At 43.7% G+C, this 15,535-nt stretch overlaps 1 protein-coding gene across 3 annotated transcripts in view; it reads left to right on the top strand.

Moving 5' to 3' along the window:
- Positions 1-15,090, top strand: part of ATF6 (activating transcription factor 6) — a 198,598-nt gene extending 183,508 nt beyond the window's left edge. For all 3 annotated transcript variants that reach the window (XM_087855905.1, XM_087855906.1, XM_045784291.2), the window contains exon 17: positions 10,048-15,090. In XM_087855905.1, coding sequence (XP_087712031.1) covers positions 10,048-10,256 — 209 coding nt within the window. In that variant the 3' untranslated portion in view covers positions 10,257-15,090. The remainder of the gene's footprint in view (positions 1-10,047) is intronic.
- Positions 15,091-15,535: the final 445 nt, after the last annotated feature.

Here is a 15,535-nt window from a genome sequence, read left to right on the forward strand (position 1 = left end):
CCAGCTTGTCCCACAGAAGGCGCTTTGTGAATTCTGCTGAAGGCATTCGCATCCTCTCTGGCAGTCTTCTTCTGATAATGCTGCTTGTCTTCTTGCCCCAGAAGTTGTTGCCTTCAGAAGGTACCCAGATGATACCTTGTCTGAGTCTCCCGCTTGGGCTTAAGATAACAGTGCTGTTTGGGGGCGCCTGGGTGGCTCAGTCGGTTAAGCGTCTGCCTTCACCTCAGGTCATGATCCCAGGGTCCTGGGATGGATCAAGGGCCACACACCCCTACACCCCCGTGGAGCCAGGGAGTCTGCTTCTCCCTCTCCACACACCCCCCCCCCATGAGCGTGCACACGTTCTCTTTCTCTCTCAGGCACATGGGCTGTAATGACTTTTGCAGGTGGTTTGGGCTATATGAGGGCATCTAGTCTTGATCTTAAATTGTCATCTGGATTCCAAGTTAATCCAGAAAACCAGTAAAAATTAATAATGTGTATTGCATGTCTCGAATACATGTGTTTTCCATTATCTGGTCATGTATGCCCATGTGTGTATTCCTGCACACACACACACACACACACAACCTTTTCATTTTTCTAAAACAGGGAGTGACTCTGGTTCCAAAAACAAATGATTGGTGAGACACCCAGAAAGCTGAGCCCGGCACATGTTCTAAGTGAAATGGCTCCACATTAGCAGGTTGTCTCTAGCTGCCTGTGTGGTTGGAAAAGAAAACATTTTGATAAGGAAACACTGGCTAATTTACAGGCATTCAGATGTAATTTTCTAAAGATAAGCAAAGGACTTCCACAAGGTGGTACTATAGAACTCCCCTCTACAGCCACACCAAGCCTACAGCTGCGTAAGGAACATTTCCCTCTGAAAACTAGATGAACTGGTTCTCCACAACAAAGGGTAGAAAGACCGCGTCCAGAAGGGTGAGAGGCAGACACATAACTTACCCAAAAACCCCATCCCCAGCACAGTGACAGACAGTAGGGAAGGATCTCACCAGCCTGGTGCTTCTCCCAGAGGACCAAGAGGTGGGTGCCCCTCATGAGGCACCCCAACCCGTGGGAAGAAACAAGCCCCCAGAACATCTGGCTTAAAAAATGAACAGGGCTGATGTCCAGGAGACCCAAAGTGCTTTAGAAACGGAGATTCCTGGGGCGCCTGGGTGGCTCAGTCGTTAAGTGTCTGCCTTAGGTTCAGGTCATGATCCCAGCATTCTGGGATCAAGCCCCGCATCGGGGCCCCTGCTCAGCAGCAGGAAGCCTGCTTCTCCCTCTCCCACTCCCCCTACTGGTGCTCCCTCTCTCGCTGCCTCTCTCTCAAATAAATAAATAAAATCTTAAAAGAAAAGAAAAAAGAAATGGAGATTCTCTTTTTAAAGGGCTCACTTACAGTCTCACCCCAAGACCCAGGGGAAAAGCAGTTTGAAAAATGCTTAGACTAGCTGAGAAGGAAATTCATTTGCTGGTCTAAAAGCTGGAGGGGCAGGGGACAGCTGAAACTGTCCTTGGAGGAAAAGCACTGGTGATGCCAATTTTGCCCCCTCCACTTCCCCTGCCAGCACCCAGGTGAGCTGGGATGCAGCACTATCCCTGCCTTGCTGAAGCAGGAGAGTGCAGGCAGCTGCAGCACTCCCCTGCTCCCTGGCCAGGGTAGGTGAGCACCAGCCAGCATTGTCCGTGGTCGCAGCATTGTCCCACTCCTGGCCTCAAGCTGGTGCACTGGCACAGGCAAGGCACTCTACTGCTACAGTCCTGTAGCCCATGGGCATGCTCATTTTCCTGCTGCCTTTCTAAAACCAGCAAGTAGGCCCTGCCCCCTACACTCTTCTCCTGCCTAGTTAAAACCAGCAGATACACACAGTTTACACAGGGGATACCCCCTTGATTGCCTGGCCCTAGTGGCCAAGGGGGCTGGCATTCCTGAGCTCCATGGGAAGGTACAGTTGGGAATACAGTTCTTGGCAGCCCCCCCCCCCCTAGCGCACTGCAGAGACAGCAGACGGAGAGACAACCTCAGTCTTCCTGGAGAAGAGACCTGCTATTCTGGAGCTTCAGCCTGAGGAACAGGCTTCAGGTTTCCCGCACATCTAGAGGCTAATGAGGAGCTCCAGGGAATGTAAGCCAGGGAGATACCTCCTTGTACATCCCCTTGGCCTCACTACAGCTCTGTAAGACCTCCCAGAAAGGAACTTATCCATTCATCTGGAGCCCCAGTTATTAAAACTGTTGCCCAGGCAACACCTCCAGACTCCTGGTCTGGAGGCCAGCAGGGATTTCAGTTGTAACCCCACAGGATTGTATCTACTTGCATATTTTAAAAGCTGTGGGCTTGAAGGATTTTGCTTTCAATTGCCTGAAACTAGGTGCTAAATAAGATTCTTACCCCTGGAACACTGACAGGTCTTGGCACACTCTCAACAACAGGTACATCTCAAGAATTAATCAAGTGGTCTAGACCATCACAGAGGTTCAAGAGATAATCAAGAGCTGGGGCAAGGTTGAATGAGAAGGTTCATCATGTACAGAGGCCACTTCTTCAAGCCTGAGAGACATAGCTACTTTGCCTAATATGCAGAAACACAAAGAATCAAGTAAAATGAGGGAACAGAGAAATATGTTCCAGATGAAAGAACAAGACAAAACCTCAGAAAAAGACTTTAATGATACAGAAATAAGTAATCTGATCAAGAATTTAAAATAATGGTCAATAAAGATGATTACCAAACTCAGAGGAAGAATGGATGAACACAGAACTTCAACAAAAAGAAAGAAAATATAAGAAATTAACAAATAGAAATTGACAGAGCTGAAGAACAAAATAACTGAAAAATACACTACAGGGGTTCAACAGCAGGCTGGGTAAAACATTAAAAGGATCAACGAGCTGGAGGACAAACCAATGGAACTCACCCAGACAGAGCGGCCAAAAGAAAAAATCTTTAAGAGACCAAAAGGACATCAAGGAGAATTACATTCACTTTATAGCATTCCCAGAAGAAGAAAGAGAGGGGCAGAAAACTCTCTCTATGGAGGGAAACAGACATCCAGGTCCAGTAATTCCAGAGAGTTCCAAAAAAGATGAACCCAAAGAGATCCACACCAAGACACATTATAATTAGACCCTTAAAAGCAGCAAGGGAAAAATAAATTGTCATGTACAGGGGGAACCCCATAAGGCTTTCAGATTTTTCAGTGGGAACCTTGCAGAGCAAAAGTGAATGGCATGACATATTCCAAGTGCTGAAAGGAAAGAACTTCCAACCCAGAGTACTCTACCCAGCAAGGTTATTGTTCAGAATTGAAGGAGAGCTAAAGAACTTTCCAGACAAAAGCTAAAGCAGTTCATCTCTACTCAACCAGCCTTTCAAGAAATGTTAAAGGGACTTCTTTACACTGAAAAGAAATGGCACTAATAACAAGAAAACCTATGAAAATAAAAATCTCACCAGAAAAGCTAAATCTATAGTAAAAATACTGGATTATTTACTTAAAAAGCCAGCATGGACCTAAAACACAAAAGTAGTAAAATCAACTAAAACTACAATAGTTAAGGAATACATAAAAACATGTAAAATGTGGGGCGCCTGAGTAGCGCAGTCGTTAAGCGTCTGCCTTCAGCTCAGGGCGTGATCCCGGCGTTATGGGATCGAGCCCCACGTCAGGCTCCTCTGCTGGGAGCCTGCTTCTTCCTCTCCCACTCCCCCTGCTTGTGTTCCCTCTCTCGCTGGCTGTCTCTCTGTCAAATAAATAAATAAAATTAAAAAAAAAAAAGTAAAATGTGACATCCAAGACAAATTTCAAATTTAAGTTGCTATCAACTTAGACTGTTAATTACATAGGATAATGTTAAACAGTTAACAAAATGGCAATAAGTACATACCTATCAATAGTTACTTTAAATGTAAACAGATAGGGACGCCTGGGAGGCTCACTTGGTTGGGCATCTGCCTTCGGCTAAGGTCATGATCCCCAGGTTCTGGAATCGAGTGCCGCATCAGGCTCCCTGCTCAGCAGAGAGCCTGCTTCTCCCTCTGCCTGCCGCTCTCCCTGCTTGTGCTCTCTTTCAAATAAATAAATTTTTTTAAAAAGTTATAAAAATAAAAAAAAAATAAATGTAAACAGACTATAAATTCTCCAATCAAAAGACACGGAGTGGCTGAAGACTAATGAAAGGCAAAGAGGGGAAGTACATAATGATAAAGGGGGTCAATCTAGCATGGAGATAAAACATTTATAAATATATATGCACCCAGCGTAGGTGCACCAAAATTACACAAAGTGACTGTTAACCAACCAAAAGAGAGAAACTGACAGCAATACTTACATTGATGGATAGATCCGGACTGAAAATCAATAAAGAAACATCAGCCTTAAATGACACACTAAACCAGATGTACTTGATACATACAGAACATTACGTCCAAAAGCAGCAGAATAAACATTCTTCTCCAGTACATCTGGAACATTCTCCAGGATAAATCACATATTAGGCCACAAAACAGGTCTCAGTAAATTCAAGAAGGATGAAATCCTTTCAGGCATCTTTTCTGACCACAATAGTGTGAAATTAGAAATCAATTACAAGAAGAAAACTAGAAAAACTACAAATACGTGGAGATTAAACAACACATTACTGAACAGCTACTGGGTCACAGAAGAAATCAAAGGTGAAATTAAAAAATACCTAGAAACAAATGAAAATAAATGTAAAATCCATGAGATGGGCAAAAGAGGGACGTTCATAACAATACAGGCTTATTTCAAGAAACATCTCAAACAACTTAACTTTATACCTAAAAAAACTAGAAAAAGAACAAAGTACAAAGTTAATAGAAGGACGGAAATAAAGAACAGAGGAGAAATAAATGAAATAGAGACTAAAAAGATAATAGGAAAGATCAGTGAAACTAAGAGGTAGTTCTTTGAAAAGATAAACAAAATAAACCTTTAGCTAGACTCACCAAGAGAGGGCTCAAATAATTTCAGAAATGAAAGTTAAACTGATTCCACAGAAATACAAAGGATCATAAGAGAATACTATGAACAATTATATGCCAACAAATAGGACAATCTAGAAGAAAGGGATAAATTTATAGAAATACAATTTTCCAAGACTGAGCTACAAAGAAATAGAAAGTCTGAATAGATTATTAAGATTGAATCAATAATCAAAAACCTCCAAACAAGCGGAAGTCCAGGGCCAGACGGCTTTACTGGTGAATTCTACCAAATATTTAAAGATTTAATACCATCTTTCTCAAACTCTTCCAACAAATTGAAGAGGAGGAGAGCTTTCAAACTCATTTTACATGGCCAACATTACCCAGATACCCAAACCAAAGACACCACAAAAAAAGAAAATTCCAAGACAATATCTCTGATGAATGTTGATGTAAAAATCCTTAACAAAATTTTAGCAAACCAAATTCAACAATACATTAAAATGGTCATACAGTACAATCAAGTGGGAGTCATTCCAGGGATGCAAGGATGGTTCAACAATCACAAATTAATCAACAGGATACACCACATTGACAAAAGGAAAGATAAAAATCATATGATCATCTCAAAAGATGCAGTAAAAGCACTGGACAAAATCAAACATCCACTTATAAAAACTCTAAACAAAGTAGGTATGGAAAGAGCATACCTTACTGGGTGTTACATGTAAGTGATGAATCACTAAATTCTCCTGAAACCAGTATTATACTATATGTTAACTAACTAGAATTTAAATAAAAATTTGAAAAGAAAGGGGCACCTGGGTGGATCAGTTGGTTGAGTGTTCGACTTTTGATTTTGGCTTGGGTCATGATCTCAGGGTTGTGGGATGGAGCACCAGGTGAAGCTCCACACTCAGCATGGAGTCTGCTTGGGATTCCCTCTTTCCCTCCCCTACTACCCCTCTCCCCGCACTCGTGAGCGCTCTCTCTCTAAAATAAATATTTTTAAAAATATTTTTTGGGGAAAAAAAAGCACACCTCAACATAATAAAGGCCATATATGACAAACCCACAGCTGACATCATATTCAGTGGTGAAGAGCTGAAAGCTTTTCCTCTAAGAACAGGGATGAACACTCTCACCACTTCTATTCAGCGTAGTATTGGAAGTTGTAGCCACAGCAGTCAGACAAGAAATAAAAGGCATACAAATTGGAGAGAAAGAACTATCATTATTTGCAGATGACATAATACTAAAAAATAGAAAACCCTGAAGACTCCACAGAAAAAGGATTAGTATTGATGAATCCAGTGAAGTTGTAGGATACAAAATCAATATACGAAAATCTGTTGTTTCTATACATGAATAATGAACTGTCAGGGAAATCAAGAAAATAATTCCAATTACAGTTATATCAATAAGAATAAAACACCTTAGAATAAATTTAACCAAGGAGGTGAAAGACCTGTATACTCAAAACTATAAGCCATTAATGAAAGAAACTGAAGAAGATATAAACAGAAAGATATTTCATGTTCATGGATTGGAAGAATTCATATTGTAAAATATTTATACTAACAAAGCATCCTCCGCATTTACTGCCATTCTAATCAAAATACCAACAGCATTTTTCACAGAACTAGAACAAGTAATTCTACCATTTATGTGGAACCACAGAAGACCCTGAATACTCAAAGCAGTCTTGAGAAAGACCAAAGCCTCATGCTCCCTAATTTTAAACTGGAACACAAAGCTATAGTAATCAAAACAGTATCGCAGTAGCAGAACAACACCAAGATCAGTGGTATAGAATCGAAAGCCCAGATACAAACCTTCATGTATATGGTTCATCAGTTTTTGACAAAGCAAGAATACACAAGGGAGAAGAGACAGTAAATGGTGTTGGGAAAACTAGATCGCTACACACAGAAGAATGAAACTGGACCATTATTTTATACCATATAGAAAAATTAACTCAAAGTGCATTAAAGACTTGAAGACCTGGAACCATAAAACTCCTGGAAGAAAACATAGGTGGTAAATTCCTTGACATCCATCTCAGTGACATTTCTTGGATCTGACTCCAAAGGCAACAGGAAAAAAGCAAAAATAAGCAAACTGAACTACATCAAACTTAAAAAGCTCTGCACAGTAAAGAAACTCTCAACAAAATGAAAAGGCACCTACCCAATGGGGGAAGATACTTGCAAATCATACATCCAGTAGTGTTCATATCCAAAATATATAAAGAACTCAAACTCAGTAACAGAAAAATCCAATTAAAAAATGGGCAGAGCAGTAAAACAAACATCAAGTGGGGCCGTTATTCGTTATCATAGTAGCAATGAAATCTCAGTTCAGATGTTAAAATTTGACTCCCTCAAGATGTTATATTAACTAAGTCATGTAAAAAAAAAAATGGGCAGAGGATCTAAATAGACATTTTCCCAAAGACATCCAGATGGCCAACAGGCACATGAAAAGCTACTCAATGTCACTAATCATGAGAGAAATGAAAATCAAAACCACAACGAGATACCACCTCACACCTGTCAGAATGGCTGTTACCAAAATGACAAGAAACAACAGGTATTGGCAAGGACATGGAGGAAAAGAACCCTCATGTATGGGGAATGTAAATTGGTGCAGCCATTGTGGAAAAGGCCATAGAAGTTCCTCGAAAAACTAAAAACAGAAGTGCCGTATAATCCAGCAATTCCACTACTGGTTATCTATCTATAGAAACTGAAAACACTCATTTGAAAAGATATAAGCACCCCAGTGTGCACTGCGGCATTATTTACAGTAGCCAAGATACGGAAACTACCTTCTTGCCCATTGATAGATGAATGGGTAAAGATGGGGCTTGTGTGCGTGTGTATGTATATACAATGGAATAGTATTCAACCACAAAAAAGAATGAAATCTTGCCTTTTGCAACATGGCTAGACCTAATGGATGTTATGCTAAGTTATGTAAGCAGACACAAAGACATATACCTCATGATTTCACTTATATGTGGAATCTAAAAAATAAAACCAAATCCAGACTCATGGAGAACAGATTGCCCATTGCCAGAGGGGGAAGTGGGCTGGAGTAGGGAGCAAAGTGGTAAAGGGATCAAGAAGTACAAACTTGTAGTTGTAAAACAAGTCGTGTGGTTTTAATGTACAGCATGGGGAATATAATCAATAATACTGTATTAACTTTGTATGGTGACACATGATAACTAGAGTTACTGTGGTGATCATTTTGCAATGTATATAAATGTCGAATCACCAAGTTGTACACCTGAAACTAAAATAATATTTTATATCAGTTATACCTCAGTAGCAAATGACTTAATTTTCATTGCATTTTGGTAGGACTCATAAAATTGAAGTGTCCACAGCAATGGTCTTAAAGAATAGACAGGGTTAGTTCATGCACAGGAGCAACCAGCTGTTCTTGATCTCTAGTAAGGCTGGGAAAGAAGGAAATTAGCTTCAACTGTAGAAGAGATTTATAAGACTTATAATGAGAAATTAATCATCAACTGAGACTATTTTAAAAATTAGAGCAGATAGCCAACCAGTAGAAGTGGAGGAATGATGTCTTCCATTGGCTTTAACACAGATTATAACATCTGCTCAAGGAACTTAAAATTGATAGGTTATTAGATCCAATAGTTTTCAACTTCTAGGAAGTCATTCACCCCTTTGAGAATCTGATGGGGCTCCTCGCCAGAAAAATGAGCACACAAATACAACTTCGCATGCAATTTCAGGGAACTTACAGACTCCCTAAAGTCTGTGCATTAGACCCTAATTTAAGACCCACTGGATTAGAGGATTTCCGTAAGTCCTAAACTGTGACACACTCCATGGCTCAATTTTCCCAAACATAACAATGGAATCTGAAGATCAAATGTCAAACTTTGGATTTTCTTCCTCTAGATTTATAATACTTGGCATGTACAGTGTTGAAGTAAAAACAAAAAAACAGAATTCTACTTTTAAATTCAATTCTTGGTCCTAGAGAAGCCAGATGTTTAATTTTAAAAGTCATTAGTTGGCTATATATCATCTTCATAAACACTCAGTAAGACTGGGCCTTCGCCTGGTCCCCACTCCGAGCTCCGGATTCGCGGGGGACATACAAACAGAGATGCCAGCATTATTCCGCGTTCACACACCTCCTAACTGCACTGCTGTGAATGTCCGGCTGGGCTTGGAGAGACTGTCTACTTACAATCCTCTCTTCAGTCTTATGCCCAAGTTTCATTGACTACAATGAAAGTTGGAAAATGACTACCCAGAATTACAAATCAGGAAACAATTTGGCCCTCCCTTAAAATAAAGAATGTTCATCCTCTCAGGAAGTAAGGGCATGTGTGTGTTAAACTTGTGATGAGTTCCCGCAGACGTGGTAAGTGAGCACGACCTTTTGTGGTTTTCCTGTTCCCTCTGCAACTAGCCTCTAGTTTACCTGCAAGTCCTGTAGCACTCCCTCTAGTCCCAAATCGGAAATGTCCTTGTTTCTTGTACCTGGAATCAAGAACTCTAGAATCACACACTTCCCTCTGGGCAAGAGCTTCATTGTCACGTCTGCACCTTGTTGTCGGTCTTCACTGTACTTTATACTGCTAAGGCCAACCTTTAAATTTGTAGCTGGGACTGTCTTAGGGAAATCAGAAACATGGCTGATGAATGGGAGACAAGCGGTCTCGGCCAGGTCTCCCTACCATGCACATGGTAGGTTGGATCTTCTGACAAGTATTCCTTCCCATTGTTGAAGGGCAGAGGGACTTAGGCGCTCTTCCCTCTACCCACTGCAGAAATCCTCACAGGGTGTCTGTGGACAGATACTCTGGGGAGAACTCTGCCACTCCTCTAAGATCTTACTGGGCCGATGGAGGTTGTCTGGGAGCTGGAATCGAGGACAGACCCTCCCAGCACCGAGTCCCACTGTAGCTCTCCTTAGTGACGGAGGGAGCCCCTCTGTTGCCTTGAAAGCCTGTTGACGGTTCACACCCATAAAACTTATTTAGGTCTGAGACTGAAGCTTATGGTAGAATTGCACATGCTGGTGAATATTTATTCCTTGTGTGTCTCCGTCCTCACAGAGAACGTGATCAATGGGCAGGATTACGAAGTGATGATGCAGATTGACTGTCAGGTGATGGACACCAGGATCCTCCACATCAAGAGCTCGTCGGTTCCTCCTTATCTCCGAGAGCAGCAGAGGAATCAAACCAACACCTTCTTCGGCTCCCCGCCAGCAGCCCCCGAGGCAGCTCACGTTGTCAGCACCATCCCGGAGTCTGTACAGTAGCCTCTCCGGCTGCACTGGAAAACACGGTGGGACTCTGCCAAGCTGGAGAGCAGGGGAGAGACCTGTTCCTGTCCACCTTCTTGGTGGCTGGCAGAGAGCTGCCTCGCGGTAGGGTTCGAGGAATAGCGAGAAAGTTGTTTTTCACCATCTGCCCTTCTACTCGGAAAGCACTGATACTCAGACACAAGGGAAGCAGCCTTTCTCTGACGGCAAACGTTGCCTGCATCCTCCGTTGCTGCCTGGTGTCGATTTTTTCTGTACCTTTCTAAGTTGCTTTTCCTTCTGTATTTCTTTTGTGTTTAAATAGTCATCTTTAAAATAAGATCCTCCCTTCTCTGCCATTTCACTTATTGATAAAGAGGTTTTTATTTACAGCTGTACAGCACACCCATGTTTCCAGCAATTAGAGTATTTATTAACTTAATGCAAATCCATTGTGGATATTGTGCTTATTGGAAACAGATTTCAAAACCAGAACAGCCAAAAACATCCCAAAAAAGAGTCAAGACAATTGAGAGCTTTAGGTAAAAGGGAAAAACCCCCATTGGGTAAAGTTGGTCTTTGCCTGGGAATTGTGGCTCCCACCTGACCCGGGTGCCCGTGGGGGGAGGGGGGCAGCAGGGTGGAGAGAATGTCAGGGAAGAGCAGGGTCCGCGCTGGGCCATGGAAAGAGGAGCCAGCTCTGTTAACACACGTTTAAGACGCTGCAGGTTTTGATGTGACTGGAGTGGAAGACCAAAGCCACAGCAGCCATTTGTCCAGAGGCCACGGAGTGTTGGCATCTGTGCTTATGTGTTCTCGTCACTCGTTTGGTGCAGGTCTGCAAGGAACCCGGCACAAAGCCTTCAGGTTGCTTTGAATCCCCACCACGACACACCTTCTAATACGACGATACCGAATTTGGCCCAGGAACACGCAGGGTGATGTTAACAAGAGGGTTTTTTCTCATGAGAATTGATAAGTATTTATTCCTTAAGACTCTGTAGACAGGCAAGCTTGGATTCCTGTTCGGGGAGCGCATCGCACAATACAGCAATAATTTTCTGTTTTTCCAGTGAAAATACTGAAGGAATTAGCTTTTTTATCCTCCCATGGAAAAAGAGAGAGGGAGAGAGAAAGAAAAGAAAGAAAAATAGCCCTATTGCATTCCATCATATCTTACTGTACTTTGACTACTTTCCTCTCCTCCCTGATGTTCTGCCTTCGGTTTCTAAAGGGAGTCTTCCTATTCTCCTGTGAAACTTCGTACGTTCTCTCTAGAACTTATTCTGCTGTCATGGCTTCTTAACCTTGTCCACTTGCCTGGGCCGGCGTTCTTCCCTTCCAGTCCCACTCCGGCCTCCCATTGCTCTAAGCCGGAGGAGGAGAGACCGCCGGTGCAAGTCCTGCGGGGTGCCCTGCGGCCGACTCCTTCTGCCCGCAAGGGTCGGTCTGGGTCCTAAATAATTCTGAAGAATCACTCAGGCATCCATGTCTGGATAGTGGCGCCTCTCTGCCCAAGCTTATCAGCTGCGCTCCGAGGAGATCCGTGTAACTTCGTGTGGCTGACGGGGCACTCTGCTCCCCAGGTCCCTGGAAATCTGGGCTTTGGCCGCGTTAACAAGCTTCTGAGAGCCCGGGTGGCCCTGCCCCTGCTGCGGCTGCTGTCCTGGGTGACGTCCACCCAGGAACCGCCTTCCCTGGGGCGCTCCTCCCCTAATGGACAAGACCTGCACATGGCAGGACAGCCTTCTCTCGGAGTGTCTCCTCCCGTCCCAGCGCCTTCCGTCTGGTGTGCACACCAGCCAAGCAAGCGGCCACGGCCAGTGGCAAGGTGACATGGTCGTTCCCAAGCTGATAGCCTGCTAGAGCTGTTGGAGCTGTCACAGCGGATGTGGGCCCAGATGGTGCTTCCTCTCCCGTGCACGGACTCACACCCACAGACTGCCCCACGGGCTTCTCAGTCTTCACCCTCCATCCCAGCTTCCCTGACGGGTCTGACCAATGGTGGCTGTAATGGAGCCCACCTGGATGCCTCTCCTGCAGGCGGGGACGCAGGTGGGGCTGCAGGTGCCAAGAGTAAGGGGTCCTGACTGCCCACAGCAGCCTGAGAGCTGCGCCGGCTCTCCACCAGTTACCTGCTCTTGAGGTGATCGTTTTGAGATGAGGGAGCAGGCTTCTCCTCAGGGTGAAGTCTCAGGAAGGGAGAGAATGACAGCTGCGAAGTATTCTACTTTTGTAATTGCTGACAAAGCTCTTACTAATTCCTGGGCCCCACAGTGGTTTTGATGTAAGGTCTGTGCTTGCACCAGTTAGACCTGATGGGAAGGAGAAAGTGGCTATGCCTGATGAACAAATTAAGCTGCTGTTTGGGTTTAGTTTTAGGATGAAATCACCTTTTGCGGATTGCAGCCAGGAATGACAGGGATATGCATCTATATCTTCATTAAGTTTTTATTAAGTGGGATTTTGCAAGCTTGTGGGATAATTAGATAAACCAGAGGACGCAAGTCCACCCATAGCATAGAGGACTCTGTTCCCTTTGTCCTGCCGCGCTGCCTCCCCCAGGAAGTGATGGCAGGCACGGCCGGGCCGGTTCCCCCACCTGCTTGTGAGCCCCACATGCTGAGCTTTCATGGCAGCGGATGGTTCCTCGTGCTAACTACTGAATCAGGCATCAGGGCTCCTCCCCACGGGGTTCATTCCCCCAGCAGAACACACAGCTCCGTCAGCCTGGTAGTGAATGGCCTCTTTCCAAAGTTGGGATTTGTAAAAGGATCATCTTGACTCAAAAGCTTGCCATGCTTGTTATTTAGAAGCTTTCCATTACATTATTGGGTGAGGTTTATCTTTTCACAAGGAAAAAAACAAAAACAAAGAAACCAAAACGTAATTACAGAATCTCAGAACATCTTTGAACTTTTTTCTAAATGACTACAGGCTGCAGCACAAGTTGGCATGTCTTTGCCTTTTCTTGTGAGCAAGAAACAGACACGGAGGTATTTGAAAGCAGCAATGAGTCATTCTTGAGTGTTCTGAATAAACATTACTTAGAAACAGACAACTTGGGATTCAACTGATTTTCTATCATTTTTAAAGAGACACTGTCCCGACAGATCTTCCTGGCTTGACTCTTACCTCCTCACCCCTGGGCGTGAGCCCCCATCGGCATAGCCGTGACCTGATGAGACGGCCGTGGCTGCGGCCTTTGGGGCGATGGAAATCGGACTTCTCTCCAGCTCCCTGCAACGTTTGCACTACTTTCTGGCTCTTGCCCTCTCACTCAGCTCAGGTTGTGAAACTTGGCGGAAAAATAGCACAGGGAAAAACCCATATTTGACTTTGGAACACTGAAAAGTTTCTAAGCGACTTCTACTTTCAGCTACCTAGAAGTCACCCCTTTTTCCCGACGAGCCAGAGTCAGACCCCATGTCCCCTGCAGCCTGACCTCATGGGACGCTTTCCACCCAGCGAAGCCCGTTCCACTGCACCCCAACGGGCCGACTCGGCTCCGGCAGCAGATACCCAGGAACTGAAGTTTGAATGAAGCCTCTCATCCTATTGGCCGTTTCATGTGCATTAACCTCTCAAGACTGCTTAACGCTATAATCAACAGATGCTTATCACCACTTCTGGACCCCACATTTTTATGTTACATAATGTTATTTTTGCCCCTCCTGAGTCATTCTAATTTACAGAAATTAGGATTTTTGCTGCTAATATGAGCACTAATTATATTACATACCTTAAAAACAAGAATAAAGCCTAAAAAAAGGAAACGTGAGAAATTCTCATTCCTACTACTAAGGCAACTTCTGTGTCCCCCACCCCCAGGGGTTGTGTTTGATTTTTAATTTTCTAGGAGAACAGAATACTGGACTACCCAAACAGATGTTGCTCGAGTCCAGATCGAACTATGCACATAAAAGAAATGCCGTTTTCTCCTCCCTGAAAATAGAAATCAGAGTGTAACCTGTTAACTTATATTTTTAGTGACTAAGCTTAAAACAAAGTTTATTTTAGATAAGTCTAGAGCTTTGAGCAGACTGTTCTAATAGCTGTTATCTGTCAGGTTAGGAAAAGAATGACAAAGCCATCTTGATCAGGAAATTTGGTCCCGTGTATGAATCATGTCATGGCTAGCCACTGCCCAATAGTGGACGCTGGTCTCGACATAACGGTTTGCAGGCTTTAAGCGTTAGAGGCACAGCATGTTAAGACACTTAATTATATTAGTTTGGGGAACCAAGGAGTACATAAATCATAGTCTGTCACTTGCCAAGGTCAGCAGACAGCACACACTGCTTTGCTGCTGGTGCCCAGCACCGTAGGTGACCACTAGTTAAACTAGGAGGCTTGATCTAGCCCCCCCCCCAACCAGGGGGGTAACCCCAGAGATAGACCGGCAGGTTGACTTTCACAGTCAGTGTCTGTTGGACCATTCAACTCACACTCAGCCCTGATTTCCAGGTCAGCCATCTGGTTAAGAGGGGGAAAGAGAACTTTAGATGAAAGCTACCAGGTACTACTGGTCTTAAGGCTCCAATTTCTTGTTTCTCATCATGTTGGCAAGTGTGGTTGGGCTAAGATCCACCATGCTTCACCTGTGGAGCCATTAGAGCCAGAGGAGATAGGTCCACCAAGCCTTTCACCAGGGTTTTCCTTCTAAGATTGCATGATGATAAATTAAGTTAAAGATGAGGGGGAACAAGGTATCATTCTCTCCTGTAGTAGTTGCGTTGGTTTACGATGCATAAAGAAACCATGACAACAAACTTACACGGTTTTAAGCAATTCTTTACAATGCAATACTTGTTCTTTGTCTAAGATTCAAATAAAGAATTTTTAAACTTGCTTTATTTTGTTCTGTATATAGAGGGGAAAAAAGACCCAAAATAAATCTTGAATGTGAAGAGATTAATAATGAGAAGGGAAACCTAAAATGGCTTGTGGCCTGTTACTGTTTAGATGAAAACAACAGAACTCCTTTCCACTCTTCCCCCCACCCCCAGCCTGGTTAAATAAAAGTTCCCTTTATCGTGTCCAAATATTTCAACTACAATCTTAACCAAGGGGAAAATTAGTCTAAGAACTCCTACTTTGTCCTTCTACATCGGGAAGCTGGGTTACTCAATCACACCACAGGCGTCTTCCCAGCTTGAAATGACCAATGTCACTGTCACTGTGCATGAAGCTCATCACTGCAGACCGACAGCAGAGCCCATCCGGGGTGATTCATGCAAGCATTCCCTGCGCGCCCAGCGGATGCCTCAAACACCGCTCTAGGCTCACTAGTCCTG

This window comes from Ursus americanus, chromosome 2 (assembly GCF_024610735.1).
Source record: "Ursus americanus isolate L20-20 chromosome 2, mUrsAme1.1.p, whole genome shotgun sequence".
Taxonomy (NCBI): Eukaryota; Metazoa; Chordata; class Mammalia; order Carnivora; family Ursidae; genus Ursus; species Ursus americanus.